This window comes from Peromyscus californicus, unplaced genomic scaffold (genome assembly GCF_007827085.1).
Source record: "Peromyscus californicus insignis strain IS unplaced genomic scaffold, ASM782708v3 Scaffold_3__1_contigs__length_106647218, whole genome shotgun sequence".
Classification (NCBI taxonomy): domain Eukaryota; kingdom Metazoa; phylum Chordata; class Mammalia; order Rodentia; family Cricetidae; genus Peromyscus; species Peromyscus californicus.
The window spans coordinates 73,722,738-73,737,306 of NW_026294551.1; the positions used below are offsets into that span (position 1 = coordinate 73,722,738).

General features: G+C 45.8%; 1 protein-coding gene across 1 annotated transcript; it reads left to right on the forward strand.

Moving 5' to 3' along the window:
* The first annotated feature begins 1,091 nt into the window (after positions 1 to 1,091).
* Positions 1,092 to 14,259, forward strand: LOC128122608 (uncharacterized). The gene is made up of 5 exons (XM_052758246.1): positions 1,092 to 1,100; positions 4,305 to 4,410; positions 4,621 to 4,741; positions 12,269 to 13,179; positions 13,244 to 14,259. The coding sequence occupies exons 1-5, from the start codon at positions 1,092 to 1,094 to the stop codon at positions 14,257 to 14,259; spliced, it is 2,163 nt and encodes a 720-aa protein (XP_052614206.1).
* Positions 14,260 to 14,569: the final 310 nt, after the last annotated feature.

Below are 14,569 nucleotides of genomic sequence, written 5' to 3' on the forward strand. Positions count from 1 at the left end.
CCTGTCCTCCCAAAGCTGCTTTTGGTCATGGCATTTGTCACAACAGAGAAGGGAGCTAAGACATAGAAGGAACACATTAGAGTGACGAGAAGCTAGCAGCCCCTTTCATCACTATTGAGCACCATGTACTTCATGGAACTGTGACTGTCATGTCATACCTCTTTGTGGTTGTGTGGTGGATTTCTTTCCCTGGGGTGTGTATGGTGACTTTCCAATTTTGTCTGTATAAACAATTGCTTTTGAAGGTCCTAGCCTTTAATGGCTGGCTTAAAATGGAGGAAAATAAAAAAAAAGAATGAAGGAGGAAAAATGTAACTTTCCTTTAAACACCCTGGAAGTTGATTCAGCAAGGATGTGGGGTTTGTAACAGAGGGTGGAGGAGCAAAGATGGCTGCCGCTCCTCCATCTGCCTCTCTGATCAGACACAGTTTTCAGCAGGCTAGTCAAGCATTCTTCGTATTTGTACCCACCTGGGCTCTGAGAAATGCTGGTATGTTGCTACCCCAGGAATGTGTGCATAGCTCGGCCCACCTCATGGCTGAGCGAGGAACTGAAGTGACCCTCAATTTGCCCATCCAGGCCTCCCATTGGCTGTTGCCTTCTATAGACTCCAGAGAGCCCAAATAATGACCTTAGCCAAGCTTTGCCACTGCAGTCATCTAGGCAGGGAGACAGATTCCTGATGTTTCTCTATTATCCATCTCCCTGAAATCCTCCCTTGAACCAATGAACTTTTTGACAAGACTTCCAAGGTCTTGGAAGAAATAGCCTCTTCAGTAAATGGGATTGGTGCCAACGGACAGTCATGAGCAGTTAAGTTGGACCTTTATATCACATGATCCACATATGTTAATTGAAAATGGGTCAATCAGCGTTCTCTAAAGGAACAGAACTGATAAAATGAATATATACTAGATGAACACATAGTATATATTTATATGTTAAATTTATATATTATTTATATTAAAAGGGGGTTTATTATGTTTTCCTCTTCTATTCACGTGGTAGATTTTAAAGCTGGCCACAAACTCTCCTTCCTTCTCCCATAGCCACTCACTGCTACGGTGGTTTTTGACAGTGCCATCTGCTCAATGCGGAAGGTGATTTCTCTTTTCTTTGTCGATGAGTTGCTGACTTACTTTAACTGAGCCATTTCAGCATAAGTGGCACCAAGAAGACTTTCCCTTAGCACTCTTGCGACTCAGCAGCCAGTGTGAGATGTACATGCTTATGGCAGCATGTTGGAAGTTTGGAAGGGGAGGTGGATCTCCAAAAAGAAATCAACCAGCCGAGAATTTCAGATTAAATGTTTCAGAACACTGAAAAGAGTAAATATCCTAAATGCGAGAAGCATTTTGATTGGAGCTTGCTAGGAGTGTTAGATGGTTTTGGTTTGAACTTTGGGAAAGGCCAAGCTTAGAAGGATCAGACCACAGAGTTTATAAAAATGAAGCCACAAAGTAGTAGGGAAGGAAGCAGTTACTACCTAAGACCCTGCCTGAAGGAAAGTTGTGCACGTCATAGGCAGGTAGGAGGAAGGGAACGAGGCAGGAACAAAATGGAGTCAGATGAGGTCTGCACTTTCAAAGATACTGGGAGTTCCCGGCGCTTAGACCCTGGCTTGAAGAGAGAACAGGAGTGGTCATGGGAGGCTACCTCACGGTGTAGAGGTAGCACTTTACCTCTGAGGGAGTTGCCAGGAATAACGTGGGCCCCGTAGGAAAGACCACAGAACCAGCCAGCCTGTGGAATGGGCTCAGAGAGATACTCATAGTGACAGACCCAAAGCAGCTTCCCAGAGAGGGCCCTGCTCAATACAAGCTAGGAAGGGGGAGGAGAAGTCCCTGGACCAGTTCCCACAGTACCCCAGCAGATGCGGTGTGGAGGAGCCACAGCCACCATGGGAAGCTTCAGCAGAGCATAGCTCCAATCAGTCAGCTACATACCAGTGGTCAAAAACAGAGGAGAGCTCAGACTGTGGGGCACTGCTGAGGTTGGAGGAGGAACTTTGTGTAGCCTTTACAACATCCACATGGGATGGATGGAGGAACTTACCAAAGGGAACCGGAGTCAGACAGGGAGGACCGGATTTAATCTATAAAAGGTTGGATAATCTATAGGCATAGATTGTTGGCTCACACAGTCTTCACAAATGGGGGAATGGTTCCTGGCTGTAATTTCATTCAGTTATGGATAAAAATGTGTATATTCCATGCCTGTGAGTTACAGTATGTGAATATCAAAACCTCCACATTTATGTGTGTGAGAGAAGCTCTAAAACAGGATTTATTTGAATAACTTAATAAAGCCACTGTAATGGTTAGCCTCAATTGTCAACCTGACAAATGAGGGTTGTCTATATTAGGTTGACCAGTGAGTGTGTCTATTAGGGATTATCTTGATTGCCTTACCTGATGTGGGAAGACCCAGACTGACCGTGAGCAGTGCCATTTCCTGGCTTGGGGGCACCTGGGCTGTGTAAGGGTAGAGAAAGCTAGCTGAGGAGCAAGTATGCATGCATTCATTTCTCTCTGCTCCTGACTGTGGATGTGACTAGCTGTCGTAGGTTCCTGCTGCCTTGACTTCCTGTGATGATGAACTTTAACCTACAATTGTAAGCTGAATAAAGACTTTCTTCCCTACGTTGCTTTTTTTTAATAGGGCATTTTATGGCAGCAACAGAAAGGGAGTTAGAACAGCCACCCCGAGTGGAGTACCAGAGAGCCAGGTAATAGGATGTGATTAAACTTTCATGTACTAATGGCATGAGATATCCATGGGAAAAAAGCAAGTGGCAGAGGAAATGTTCAATGTAATTTATTTTAGGTGAGGAAAAAGAGAGGCATCTTTTAGTGGGTTCTATTGCTAAAACAAACAGAGAAATTCAAGATTGGATAACTTATAAGGAAGAGAAGTTTATTTGCCAGCAAGTCCGGGGTATTGGTAAGGGGTTCCTTGTTGTGTCATAGCATGGTACAGGGCAGCATCATGTGACAAGATACTGTAGGTGTGCTAGTTTGTGTGTCTTGTCTTGTCTAGAGACACCAGTACTGTGCAGAATTTGATGAACTTGTCTAATCCTCCCACAGTTAACATTATCATATCAATTTGGGCATTAAATTATCTATCTATCTATCTATCTATCTATCTATCTATCTATCTATCTATCTATCTATCTATCTATCTACCTATCTATCATATCTATCTATCTATCTACCTACCTACCTATCTATCTATCTATCTATCTATCTATCTATCTATCTATCTATCTATCTATCTATCTATCTATCTACCTATCTATCTATCTATCATATCTATCTATCTATCTATCTATCTATCTATCTATCTATCTATCTATCTATCTAGGACACGGTCTCATGTGATCTAGGATGGCCTTGAACTCACTATTTAGCCAAGGATGACCTTGAATTTATGATCTTTTCACCTTCGTCTCGAGTGCTGGGGTTTCAGGCATGAGATACCATACTGGTTTATGTAGTACTGGGATGGTATCCAGGGTTTCATGTATGCTCCACTGATCTATATCCCCAGGCCCCCAGTACAGGAAAATTTGAAGGACACATTCAAATTATAGCTAGAGGAAAGAAGGAAGGGAGATAGGCAGGCAGGCAGGAGTTTTTTCCCCAAAGGAAAGATGAAGTCCCTTTCACATGGAACTCTGACACCCAACCTCATGACCCTTACCAGGCTGCTTACCTGTTCATTCTCATTTATTATTCATGGTGTGGGGGACATAATTGTGATCTTGCTGGCACTGAAATTGTCCCACATGAAGACAGTACTGAATCTTTAAATATCTAAAGGGAGGTTGGGAAAGGGGACTTGACTCCTTCCACCTGGCTCTGAGAGAGACAGGTCTAAGAGTGATGCCTCGAGATTTCAAAGTGGCTCTATTTTATTTGAAGTAATAGACTTCTGAAGAGTACATACATGTATGTCAGAGCAGACATCAAGATTAGTGTCTTTGTGTGTGTGTGTACCTGTATGTAGATAAAGTAGGAAGAGAGTCTTATGTAAGTGTGTATACTCTTTTTTTCTTTTTGAGACAGGGTCTTGCTATGTATTAGGCTGGCGCAAAACTCCCTATGTAGTCTAATTTGGCCTCAAACTCATGGAAATCCTACTGTCTCAGCCTCCCAAGTGCTGGGATCACAAACATGTCCTGTCACAGCTGGCTATGTGCCTGTTCTTGGTGCTCCTACATTTGTGTCTGTTGGTCTTGCGTGTCCATAACTTTCTACCTCACAGACACTCAGATGTGAATTTTTCCTGTTATCTCTCAGCTCTATCCTCCAGGGAAGAATGATCTCAGTGATGAGGACTTTAAAACAGGATATTCACAGAAAATACATGTGAAGGCTGAGATGCTGGCATGGAACAGCCTGGATTGTAAGACACTAATGACGGCAACTATCTGTTGACTGGCTACATGGTGCCACCATGTGGCCATATTTTGTACCTTAGATGGGTCATCTTTAGAATTACTTCTCCAGTTATTTATTTATTTTTTTAAATTGGAGTGATTCACATTATCTTTCCAAACTGCGTTTAGTGAGACCTTCGTAATGGTATTTAGCATTCATAATTTGTCCTTTTAAGATCACGGACGCCGTAGGAGAGTAGAACTGACTAATCAGCAGAAAAGCTATCCCGACACCCGTGACATCGCAGATGCACCTCTTCCTTCCTTCCCACCTCTGCTGGGACGCCAGCAGGCCCAGTGAGGTAGTTACACTAATCAGATGCTCCCAGACTCTGTGCTAAGTACCTATAGCAGTTGCATTTGTTTGTCCATTCAGCAGTTAATCAGGCTCGTCCTGTCACGTGGCAGTCACTCATGCTAAAGATAGGAGCAAGCAGGAGGTTCTTGCCTTTGTTGAATCGACTGGCCATGTGTAACACTTCCAATGAAATACATCACTCGTGGGCTCATGTATTTGAACACTTGGTCACCAGTTGGGGACGCTGCTTGGGGAACACTTTAGGAAGTGGAGCCTTGCTGGAGGAAGCATGTCACTGGAGGCAGACTTTGAGAGCTGATAGCCTCAAACTATTTCTGATTCACTTGGGGTTTCTTGTTTGTGTCGAAGATGCGATCTCTTAGCTACTTCCTCCTGCTGCTTGTTGCCACGCCTACCCTGCCACTATGGAGCTGTAAGACAAAGCAAACTCTTTATTTCCTAAGCTGCATCTGCCCATGGTGTTTTACCATGGCAACAAAATAAATAATACACCAAACCACTACCGTGCAGTCGTAACATCTATCTTAATTTGCATATTGAGAAAATGAAGTAGGTAGAGGCCAGCACACTTTCCCTCGTTGAAGGACTCTAGGGTTTATGGCTTGGAGATGCTTATGCCACCAGTGGTCCCCAGCTGAGGACATCTGTTGGGGCATGGGTCATATAAGCAGAAGGACCACATGTGAAGTACATTGCAAGATGTGTTTTAAAGTTGTCTGTGAGCTAAACCTGTCTCTGGGTTCTCTGGTCTAGTCCAAAGGTCTAGTCACCTGTCTTTGTGCCGTACCAAGCCACCTTAAAAGTATATGGGTCTGAAACAAATCCTTCATTTGTGACAGCAAACCACATCTATTCATTCTCTCTTGAATTGTCTTGGTGATTCTCAATAATTCGTGTGCCTGTTTAAATACAGGTTTTATTATTTAAGATGGCTGTCATTGGAAAAAGACTGTCACTCACAGATCCAAGGAGGGGAACATGTGACTCGGGAAGGGAGTACAAAGAGGATCTCCAGGGCTAATCAGAAGGCAGAGGGATAATGTGTTTAAGAGCTGTTAGTTATTATGGTTTCCATAGGAAGGGAAGGGTGAGATAGAGTAAGCAGGCTTGGGATTGGCCAGTTTGGATGATTTTAAGTAGGCCCTTGGGTACTGGGCTATCCCTACTTGCCTGATTGCTGGTGCTAGGATACTAGAGTGCTTGGATCAGGGAGATAGGGGTCCAGAGGATGACAGCCTGATAGATGAGGGAGGTAGCTGTAAGATTAGTTCATTTATATTTGTTCTTTGATTTTTCTTCCCTGGTGCTAGGGATAGAGTCCACAAATTTTCTCTGGAGTGGATTGTTCATTATCTCTGTGCATTGGCTAGCCCTGGGAGAGTCAGTCCATCTAGGGCTAATAAGGCCTTAGATAGTGTCTTAGCTACTGTTCTATTGCTTTGAGGAGACACCATAACCAAGGAAACTTATAGAAAAAAATAATTTAGTTTACAGTTTCAGAGGGTTTGTCCATGATTATCATATTGAGGAGCATGGCAACAGGCAGCAGGCATCGTCCTGGAGAAGTAGCTGAGAGCTCATATCTGATCCACAAATTTCAGGCAGAGAGAGAGAGAGAGAGAGAGAGAGAGAGAGAGAGAGAGAGAGAGAGAGAGAGAAAGAGAGACTGAACCTGGTATGGGCTTTTAAAACCTCAAAGCCCACCTCAGGTGACACATCTCCTCTAACATGGCCACACCTACTCCAGCAAGGCCATATCTCCTAGTTCTGCCCAAATGGTTCCACTAACTGGTGACCAAGCATTCAAACATATGAGCCTTTTGGGGGCATTCTCATTCAAACCACCACATCAAAAGGAAATTGTTCTCCTTTGTCTACAGCGGTGTACTACCTGCAAGATATGCTAGGGCAATGGTGGTACAATGCTTGTGGGAGCAACCAACCAATAACTGATCTGACTTAAGGCCCACTTCACAAGATGGAACCCATATCTAACACTGCTTGGGTGACCAAGAACATGAGACTAGATAGCCTAGGGACCTAGGGCAAAATGAAATAATACTAGTCTTAGAAAAAAAAAAGTAGTGATAAAATGACTCCTAATGATATTCTGCTATACTCATAGATCCTTGCTCAGCCATCATCAGAGACGCTTCCTCCTGCAGCAGATGAGAACAAATACATAGACCCAAGCCAGACATTACAAGAGAGTGAAAGACCCTGAAACACTCAGCCCAAAATGGGATATCTCTATCAGAATCCTCTCCTCAGAGCTCAGGAGACCCCTCGGAAGAGGAGGCAGAAAGAATGTAAGAGCTGGAAGGGCTGGAGGACACCGAGACAACAAGACCCTCTAAATTAACAAGAGCAAAGCTCATATGAACTCACAGAGACTGAGGCAGTGTGCACAGGGCCTGCTCGGGTCAGCACCAGGTCCTCTGAGCTTGTATTATGGCTCCCAGTCCATGTTTTTATAGGATTGTCGAGCAGGTGAGCAAGCGGGTCTCTCACTCTTGCATCCTCTCTGTGGCTCTTCTGCTGGTCTGTCCTGTCTGACTTCAATGTGACAGATTTTGTTTTATCTTGTTATTTTGTTGTGCTCTTTAAAAAAAAAATGAATGAGCTGGATGGTGGTGGCACACGTCTTTAATCCCAGCACTCAGGAGGCAGAGGCAGGCGGATGTCTGTGAGTTCGAGGCCAGCCTAGACTACAGAGTAAGTTCTAGGACACCCAGGGCTACACAGAGAAACCCTGTCTTGAAAAACAAAACAAACAAACAAAACCCAAAACAAAACACAAAAAGAGTGAATGAATGTAAACCTAGCCACTAGGGTAAAAGTTAACAATAGAACTGTCATTTATACCTGCTGGGAGAGGGAAAAATAAATTACCAATGGAGTAATACTGTGTATATCCATCACTCCAGGACAGAACTCATATTCAGGAGTATTTTGCGTGTGTGTGTGCACTTTAATTTGGTTACAGTTTTTTTTTTCTTTTTTGGTGATGTATTTTGTTATCAAAGTTTTGGAATCTTGTTGTTGTATTGAATTTTTGGTGTGTTTTTTGAGAAAGAACTTAAAGTTTGAGGGGTAGGAAGAAGAGGAGGATCTGGATAAATTCGGGGGAGGGAAGAGTATAAAAAATATTTAAGCCGGGCGGTGGTGGCGCACGCCTTTAATCCCAGCACTCGGGAGGCAGAGGCAGGTGGATCTCTGTGAGTTCGAGGCCAGCCTGGTCTACCAAGTGAGTTCCAGGAAAGGCGCAAAGCTACACAGAGAAACCCTGTCTTGAAAAAAAGAAAAAAAAAATATTTAAATTTGCTGGGTGGTGGTGGCGCACGACTTTAATCCCAGCACTCGGGAGGCAGAGGCAGGTAGGATCTTTGTGAGTTCGAGACCAGTCTGGTCTACAGAGTGAGTTTCAGGAAAGGCACAAAGCTACACAGAGAAATCCTGTCTCAAAAAACCAAAAAAAAAAATTAAAAGTTATTTTAAATAATACGATATATATATATATATATATATATATATATATATATAATGAATATATGGATACACACACATCATGAATGGCTCCATTCACTATCACCCTTAGTGATCCACTAGGACAATTTTTACTTCCTGTTCCTGTGACCTTATGTTCTGCTAGCCTAGAAAGTTTGGTTCCAGAGAGGGGAGCACTCCTTCCTGGAGATACAGCAAATATTTCATTGAACTGGAAGCTCAGACTTCCTCGCTGGCTACTTTTGGGTTTCTGATGCCCTTAAGCAACAAGCTAAGAAAGGAATAACTGTTAGGAGAGTTGACTGATCCAGATTACCAAGGGAAACATGGATTCCTTCCCCATAGTGGAGGTAAAGAAGATTATGTCTGGAATGCAGGAGATCCTTTAGGGTGGTTCTTGGTGTTGTCATGTCCTGTGATTAAAGTCAATGGGAAATTACTACAATAACTTAATCCAGGCATTAATTATTTCATTTGAGGTAGGAAGACAACACTTTAAATCTGGGTGATGTTTATAATTGGCCTGGAAGAAAGAGGCTTTAACTTTCCGCCTGCTTGGCCTCATTTCCACTCACAAGTTCCTGTTTCCTGCTGCCTGAGGCACCCCTTCACTGGCATTAGACCTGACTCTTTGGAATTTCAACGTATCCTGAAGACCAGCTGAGACATCCAGACTTATGGGCTGAACAACTGTTGGATTCCTGTACTTTCTGTCAGGAGACAGCCATTGTTGGACTAGCTGGACCACAGCCTGTAAGCCACTCTAATAAATCCACATATGTATGGATTTTAATTTTAATATATGGATTAATAAATTCCCCCTCTCTCTATCAGTTTTATTCCTCTAGAGAATCATGACTAATATAGATAGGAAAGGATCATGATAAAAAAAATGATAAAGCTAATGTCTTGACTCAGGAAGTCCCAAGGGATTAGGCTGGTCAGTCCACTCAAGTATGCTAAAGAGGCAAGAGACAGTGAAAAGCAGAGAAAGGAGATTTAATCTGTGTGGCACACTAGGAAGAGAAACAGACGAAGTCCATCTGCAGGAGGACACTGACGGGGCTTTAGGTTTCAACAGAGGAAGAGCTGGGGCAGGGAGTGAGGTGTGCAATTCTGTGCTGTCTGGCCGATCATTATCTCAGGTCTGGTCTTGCAAGGTTCTCCAAAGAAATGTTCATTATTTGAAGGGACAAGCTGGTTCCTATGAGATGACTGCTCCTGCTTGGGGGTGTTCTCATGATTGGGGTGATCTGTCTGTGGGCTTCTTCCGCTATCCAAGGGGCCTGAGGGATTAGAACAATGACGTTTATGTGTCTGGTGCAGGACCCTGTGAAAGCTGATAGGAAGATAATTCAGTTGCTCTTATCTTTATTTTTGCCCCTAGCCATGAAGGGGAATGAGGTTGGTCAGACATCCTTGGCCTTTTAGACAGACATTCCTTGAGTTATTAACATGCTTATGTGTAGGGTTAGCAGGTGACTGACCTGAAGTAAAGGAGACATGCAAAATAAGATAGATGCCAGGCTTTCATTCATCCTGCTTTGGTTACTCTGTGGTCCAAGTGAAGAATCAACGCCTTTTAAAAGTATTTTTATTTAGCTGTGTGTGGTGGTGCACACCTTTAATCCCAGCACTGGGAAGACAGAGGCAGGTAGGTCTCTGGGAGTTCGAGGACAGTCTGGTCTATATATATAGCGAGTTCCAAGACAAACAGAGCTACATAATAGAGAAACCCTATCACAATTTTTTAAAAATAAAAAAAACTGGTTTTAAGTATAAAGTCATGGTTAATAAAGTGTCAACTTAGATACTTACTTTTAAAATTACCCATAGTAAACTTCTCTGTGATGTATCCTAAATTTTGTCAAATGCATAGATGCTTGTACCAGCTGCTTTGATCAGCTTACATGATTATCTTCTCAGTCCCCCAGTTTCCTTCATGTTATAGTTTATATTCAATCTCTCATCCAGCTCTAAGACCTGGGAATCACTGATTTACTCTCCATCTTGTGAGTGTGCCTCTCTAAAAGAATAGCATATCGATGGGGTTGTGAGGTAAGTACATAACTTGTGGATGTAATTCATTGACCTAGCATAATGCTTTTTGAGATTCATCTGAGCTATCATATCTATCAATGACCAGATTTGTTTATTTATTTATTAAGAAAAAAATTTCATTCATTTTAAATACCAATTAAAGATCCCCCGTTTCCCTCCTCCTGCCCCTCCAGCCTCTCCCTCCCAACCTACCCCCCATTCCCTCCTACAAGAAGGTACAGCCTCCCATGGGGAGGTACACTTAGTAGAGGCAAGTCCAAGCCCCTCTCCCTGCCTCAAGGCTGTGTGAAGTGTCCCATCATAGGTAGTGGGCTCCAAAAAGCCTGCTCATGCACCAGGGTTGGATTCTGATCCTACTGCCAGGGGGCCCCTGTAGTTGGAAGTTATCCTGTGTCTTGCTTGGTCCCACAGCTGCTCAGACCCAAGTAAACACACAGAGGCTTATATTATTTACAAACTGTATAGGCTATGACAGGCCTCTTGCTAGCTAGCTCTTATATTTTAAATTAACCCATAACTATGAATCTGTGTATCACCGCATGTTCCATGGCTTTACCTGTGCCCTATTACATGTTGCTCCTTGGGTGGCTGGCTCCCGTCTCTCTCCCCTCTCCTTTCTTCTTCCTGTCTATCTGCTTGTATTTCCTGCTTGCCTCTAAACTGCCTTGCCATAGGCCAACACAGCTTTATTTATCAACCAATCAGAGCAACACATATTCACAGCATACAGAAAGACATCCCTCAGCAGGCCCCTTAAGCAGATCAAGCTACACAACTGTCTCGCTATGCAGAGGGCCTAGTCCAGTCCCATGCAGGCTTCATAGCTGTTGATCTAAATTTCATGAGTTCCCTCTAATGACCAGATTTTGATGTAGAAATCGTTTAACCTTAAACTTTAAAATGATAGAAGTTTTTTTTTTTGAACATTTCAAGGGAAGGTGTGTGTGGTGATATCTTGTGTATCCCAATAAAGCTTACCTGGGGATCAGAGGACAGAGCCAGCCACTAAATTAGACATAGAGGTCAGGCAGTGGTGGCACACACCTTTAATCCTATCACTTGGGAGGCAGAGATCCATCTGGATCTCTGTGAGTTCAAGGCCACACTGGGCTACATGAAAGAAACAGAACCAGGCAGTGGTGACACACCTTTAATCCCAGGAAGTAATATGGGTAGACACATAAAGACATAAAGGTATATAAGGTGTGAGAAAACAGGAACTTGCTCTCTTGAGGCTGAGGATTTCTAGAGGTAAGCCAGTGGCTGGCTGTTCTGCTTCTCTGATCTTTCAGCTTTTACCCCAATATCTGGCTCTGTTTTTTTTTTTTTTTTTTTTTTGTTTTTGTTTTTTGGAGACTGGGTTTCTCTGTGTAGTTTTGGTGCTTGTCCTGGATCTCGCTCTGTAGACTAGGCTGGCCTCAAACTCAGAGAGATCCACCTGCCTCTGCCTCCCGAGTGCTGGGATTAATGGCGTGCGCCACCGCCACCCTGCTTGTTATAAGACTTTTTAAGATTCGTGTTACACCTGCCTTACAGTATCTGGATGGCACCAGTAAGCTCTGGTTCTGAACAGTTGTCCCTTCCTCTATTTGGGGGAGGGGAGGATGCTGCCACCTCCAGGGGACGCTTTTGAACTCGGAGTCCAGCAGCTCCATAGTTCTCTGGCCGGGGCACCTCAGTGTCACAGGGTTCCAACAGTGGGGGGCGGGGCTGTCTACTGGCCTCCAGACAAGAGAGCAGGTAGTCCCAGTGTCACTTTTATCGGCAACAGGGGGTCCTAGTGCGCGCCCTTCCCTCGCGTGGCCTTTGCTCGTGCCCTTTCTTCGCTCACACGTTCCAGTGCCGCGTCATAGGCAACACGTTCCACAGTGCGTGCCTTACTGTGGGCTCCTTCGGCAGCTAGGGAAGCGTCTCTGAACCGTTGACTCCATTTGAAGGCGTCGATCGTGCAGAGCTGTCTGGCTGGGCTGGGTTCGCCCTTGCTGTCCGTCCCTGACTGTATCCACTGGGGACCTACAGAAGAGGCCCCCGCCACCAGTCCACCGTATTCCCCAGTCTCCCTGGGTTAATTCCATGGACGAGTGTCTGAACATGGCTGAGAGCAGCCCGTCTTTAGAAGATGATGAGGCTTTAGCTGATTCCCAGGAGCACCCTGGGCGCGTGGCGGTTGTCCACACGAAGCGATATGCAGTGGAGAAGGCTTGGGACTTACTCATCGGAGTCTTTTCCTCAATGTTCTTGTGTGGCCAGCACGACTCAGTGCCGACTCTGTCGGCTTCCAGGATGCCCCGAAGCTCAATGATTCTGAAGGTGGTCTCTACTAAGGGCAGAGCCACGCTCCGTTTTGTTCTGGCGCAGCCCGTACTGATTATATGGTCTTTCCTCACTGGCTACCTCTCGACTCAGTCTAGGAAGGAGATACAGATTAGTGCTCTCCAAGAGAGCAGCCAAAGCCAAAGCAAAAGAATGCGAGCAAAGAAAAAGAAAGACCTCATTACTTTGGGAAAAGGTGAAGGATCTGCCAAGCAGGAGAAAGATTCCCCAGTCACCAAGAGGCCTTCTGGTCAGGGAAAAGACTCTGATGGCGATGTGAGTGCCCCATCTGCATTTGGACGTCTGATTGTCAACAATGTGCTCTCTTCTTTTACACCCAGGCCGGGTCCTTTGGGTGGAGATATCTGTTTCAAGAACTCAGCAAAGAGCTATATTAAAAAATCCCAGATAGCCTTCAAGAGCTCATACAAACGAAATGCCATTGCCAGCTCCTACAGTTCCACTCTAGCACAGTGGCCACCAGAGAGAATTTATGCACGTGATACCCGAGCTGCTGCTTCAGGCGCGGCCACAGGTGCTGCTGCACGTGCACATGCTACCGGAGGTGTTGCCCCAGATGCTGCTGCAGGTGCTCCTAGAGCTGCTGCTGCAGGTGCTACCCGAGCTGCTGCTTCAGGCGCGGCCACAGGTGCTGCTGCACGTGCACATGCTACCGGAGGTGTTGCCCCAGATGCTGCTGCAGGTGCTCCTAGAGCTGCTGCTGCAGATGCTACCCGAGGTGCTGCCCCAGATGCTGCTGCAGGTGCTCCTAGAGCTGCTGCTGCAGGTGCTACCCGAGGTGCTGCCCCAGATGCTGCTGCAGGTGCTCCTAGAGCTGCTGCTGCAGATGCTCCTAGAGCTGCTGCTGCAGGTGCTACCCGAGGTCCTGCCCCAGATGCTGCTGCAGGTGCTCCTAGAGCTGATGCTGCAGGTGCTACCCGAGGTGCTGCCCCAGATGCTGCTGCAGGTGCTCCTAGAGCTGCTGCTGCAGGTGCTACCCGAGGTGCTGCCTCAGTTGCTGCTGCAGGTGCTACCCGAGGTGCTGCTCCTGGCGCCGTTTCATGGGCTGCCAAAGGCGATGCTGCACGTGCAACCCGAGGTGCTGCCTCTAGTGCTGCTACAGGTGCTGTCCCAGGTGCTGCTTCAGGTGCTGCTGCAGATGCTGCCCCAGGTGCTGTCCCAGGTGCTGCTGCAGATGCTGCCCCAGGTGCTGCCCCAGGTGCTGTCCCAGGTGCTGCCGCAGATGCTGCTCCAGGTGGTGCTTCCGGTGCTGCCCCAGGCGCTGTTTCAGGGGCTGCTGCAGACGCTCTGCCGCTCCCCAGCCCAGCCTCATCCCAGTCAAAGCGGGCTGCAAAGAAAGGCAGAGAGAAAGGCTGCTCAGCTTCAGGTGACCCTATCCCAGGTGCTGCACCGCCACTCCCCAGCTCAACCTCGTCGCGGTCGAAGGGGGCTCCAAAGAAAGGCAGTGAGAAAGGTCCTGAAGCTTCAGGTAACCCGAAAAAAAAGGAAAAGAAAAAGAGGAAGGCCAAGAAAGCAGCTATCACAGATGCTCCTCAAGTCAAGCAAGGAGACCCAAGGAACGGCCTCCCTGCGCCTGATATCCCAAAGCCTGTGAGACGCAAGGTCCCTCTGTTGCCTCATAGAAGAGACGTCCCATTGATTTTGCACCCACCTCTAGAACTATGCTGTCGAATCACAGCAGAAGACTTTGACTTAGAGAAGAAAACTGCCATGCAGTGGATCAACAGGGTCTTGAGGGGTATGTGGAAGGCTGCATAGCCAGCAATACCACCTAGCTTTCACTGTGTCTGCTGCAGGGACTTCCTACAACACCTCTCCTCCCAGTCCCAACACTCACTCAGAGCAGAGAGAGCTCTAGGAAGATGCAGAGTCCTTGGCCTGGTATCCTTCTCATAATCTAATGA

Bases quoted from the DNA above. Each gene is read 5' to 3' on its own strand.
- LOC128122608 (XM_052758246.1), top strand. The intron at 4,411-4,620 runs GTAAGACACTAA...TGTCCTTTTAAG, and splicing joins GGCATGGAACAGCCTGGATT to ATCACGGACGCCGTAGGAGA. The intron at 13,180-13,243 runs GTGCTGCTGCAC...AGGTGCTCCTAG, and splicing joins TGCTTCAGGCGCGGCCACAG to AGCTGCTGCTGCAGGTGCTA.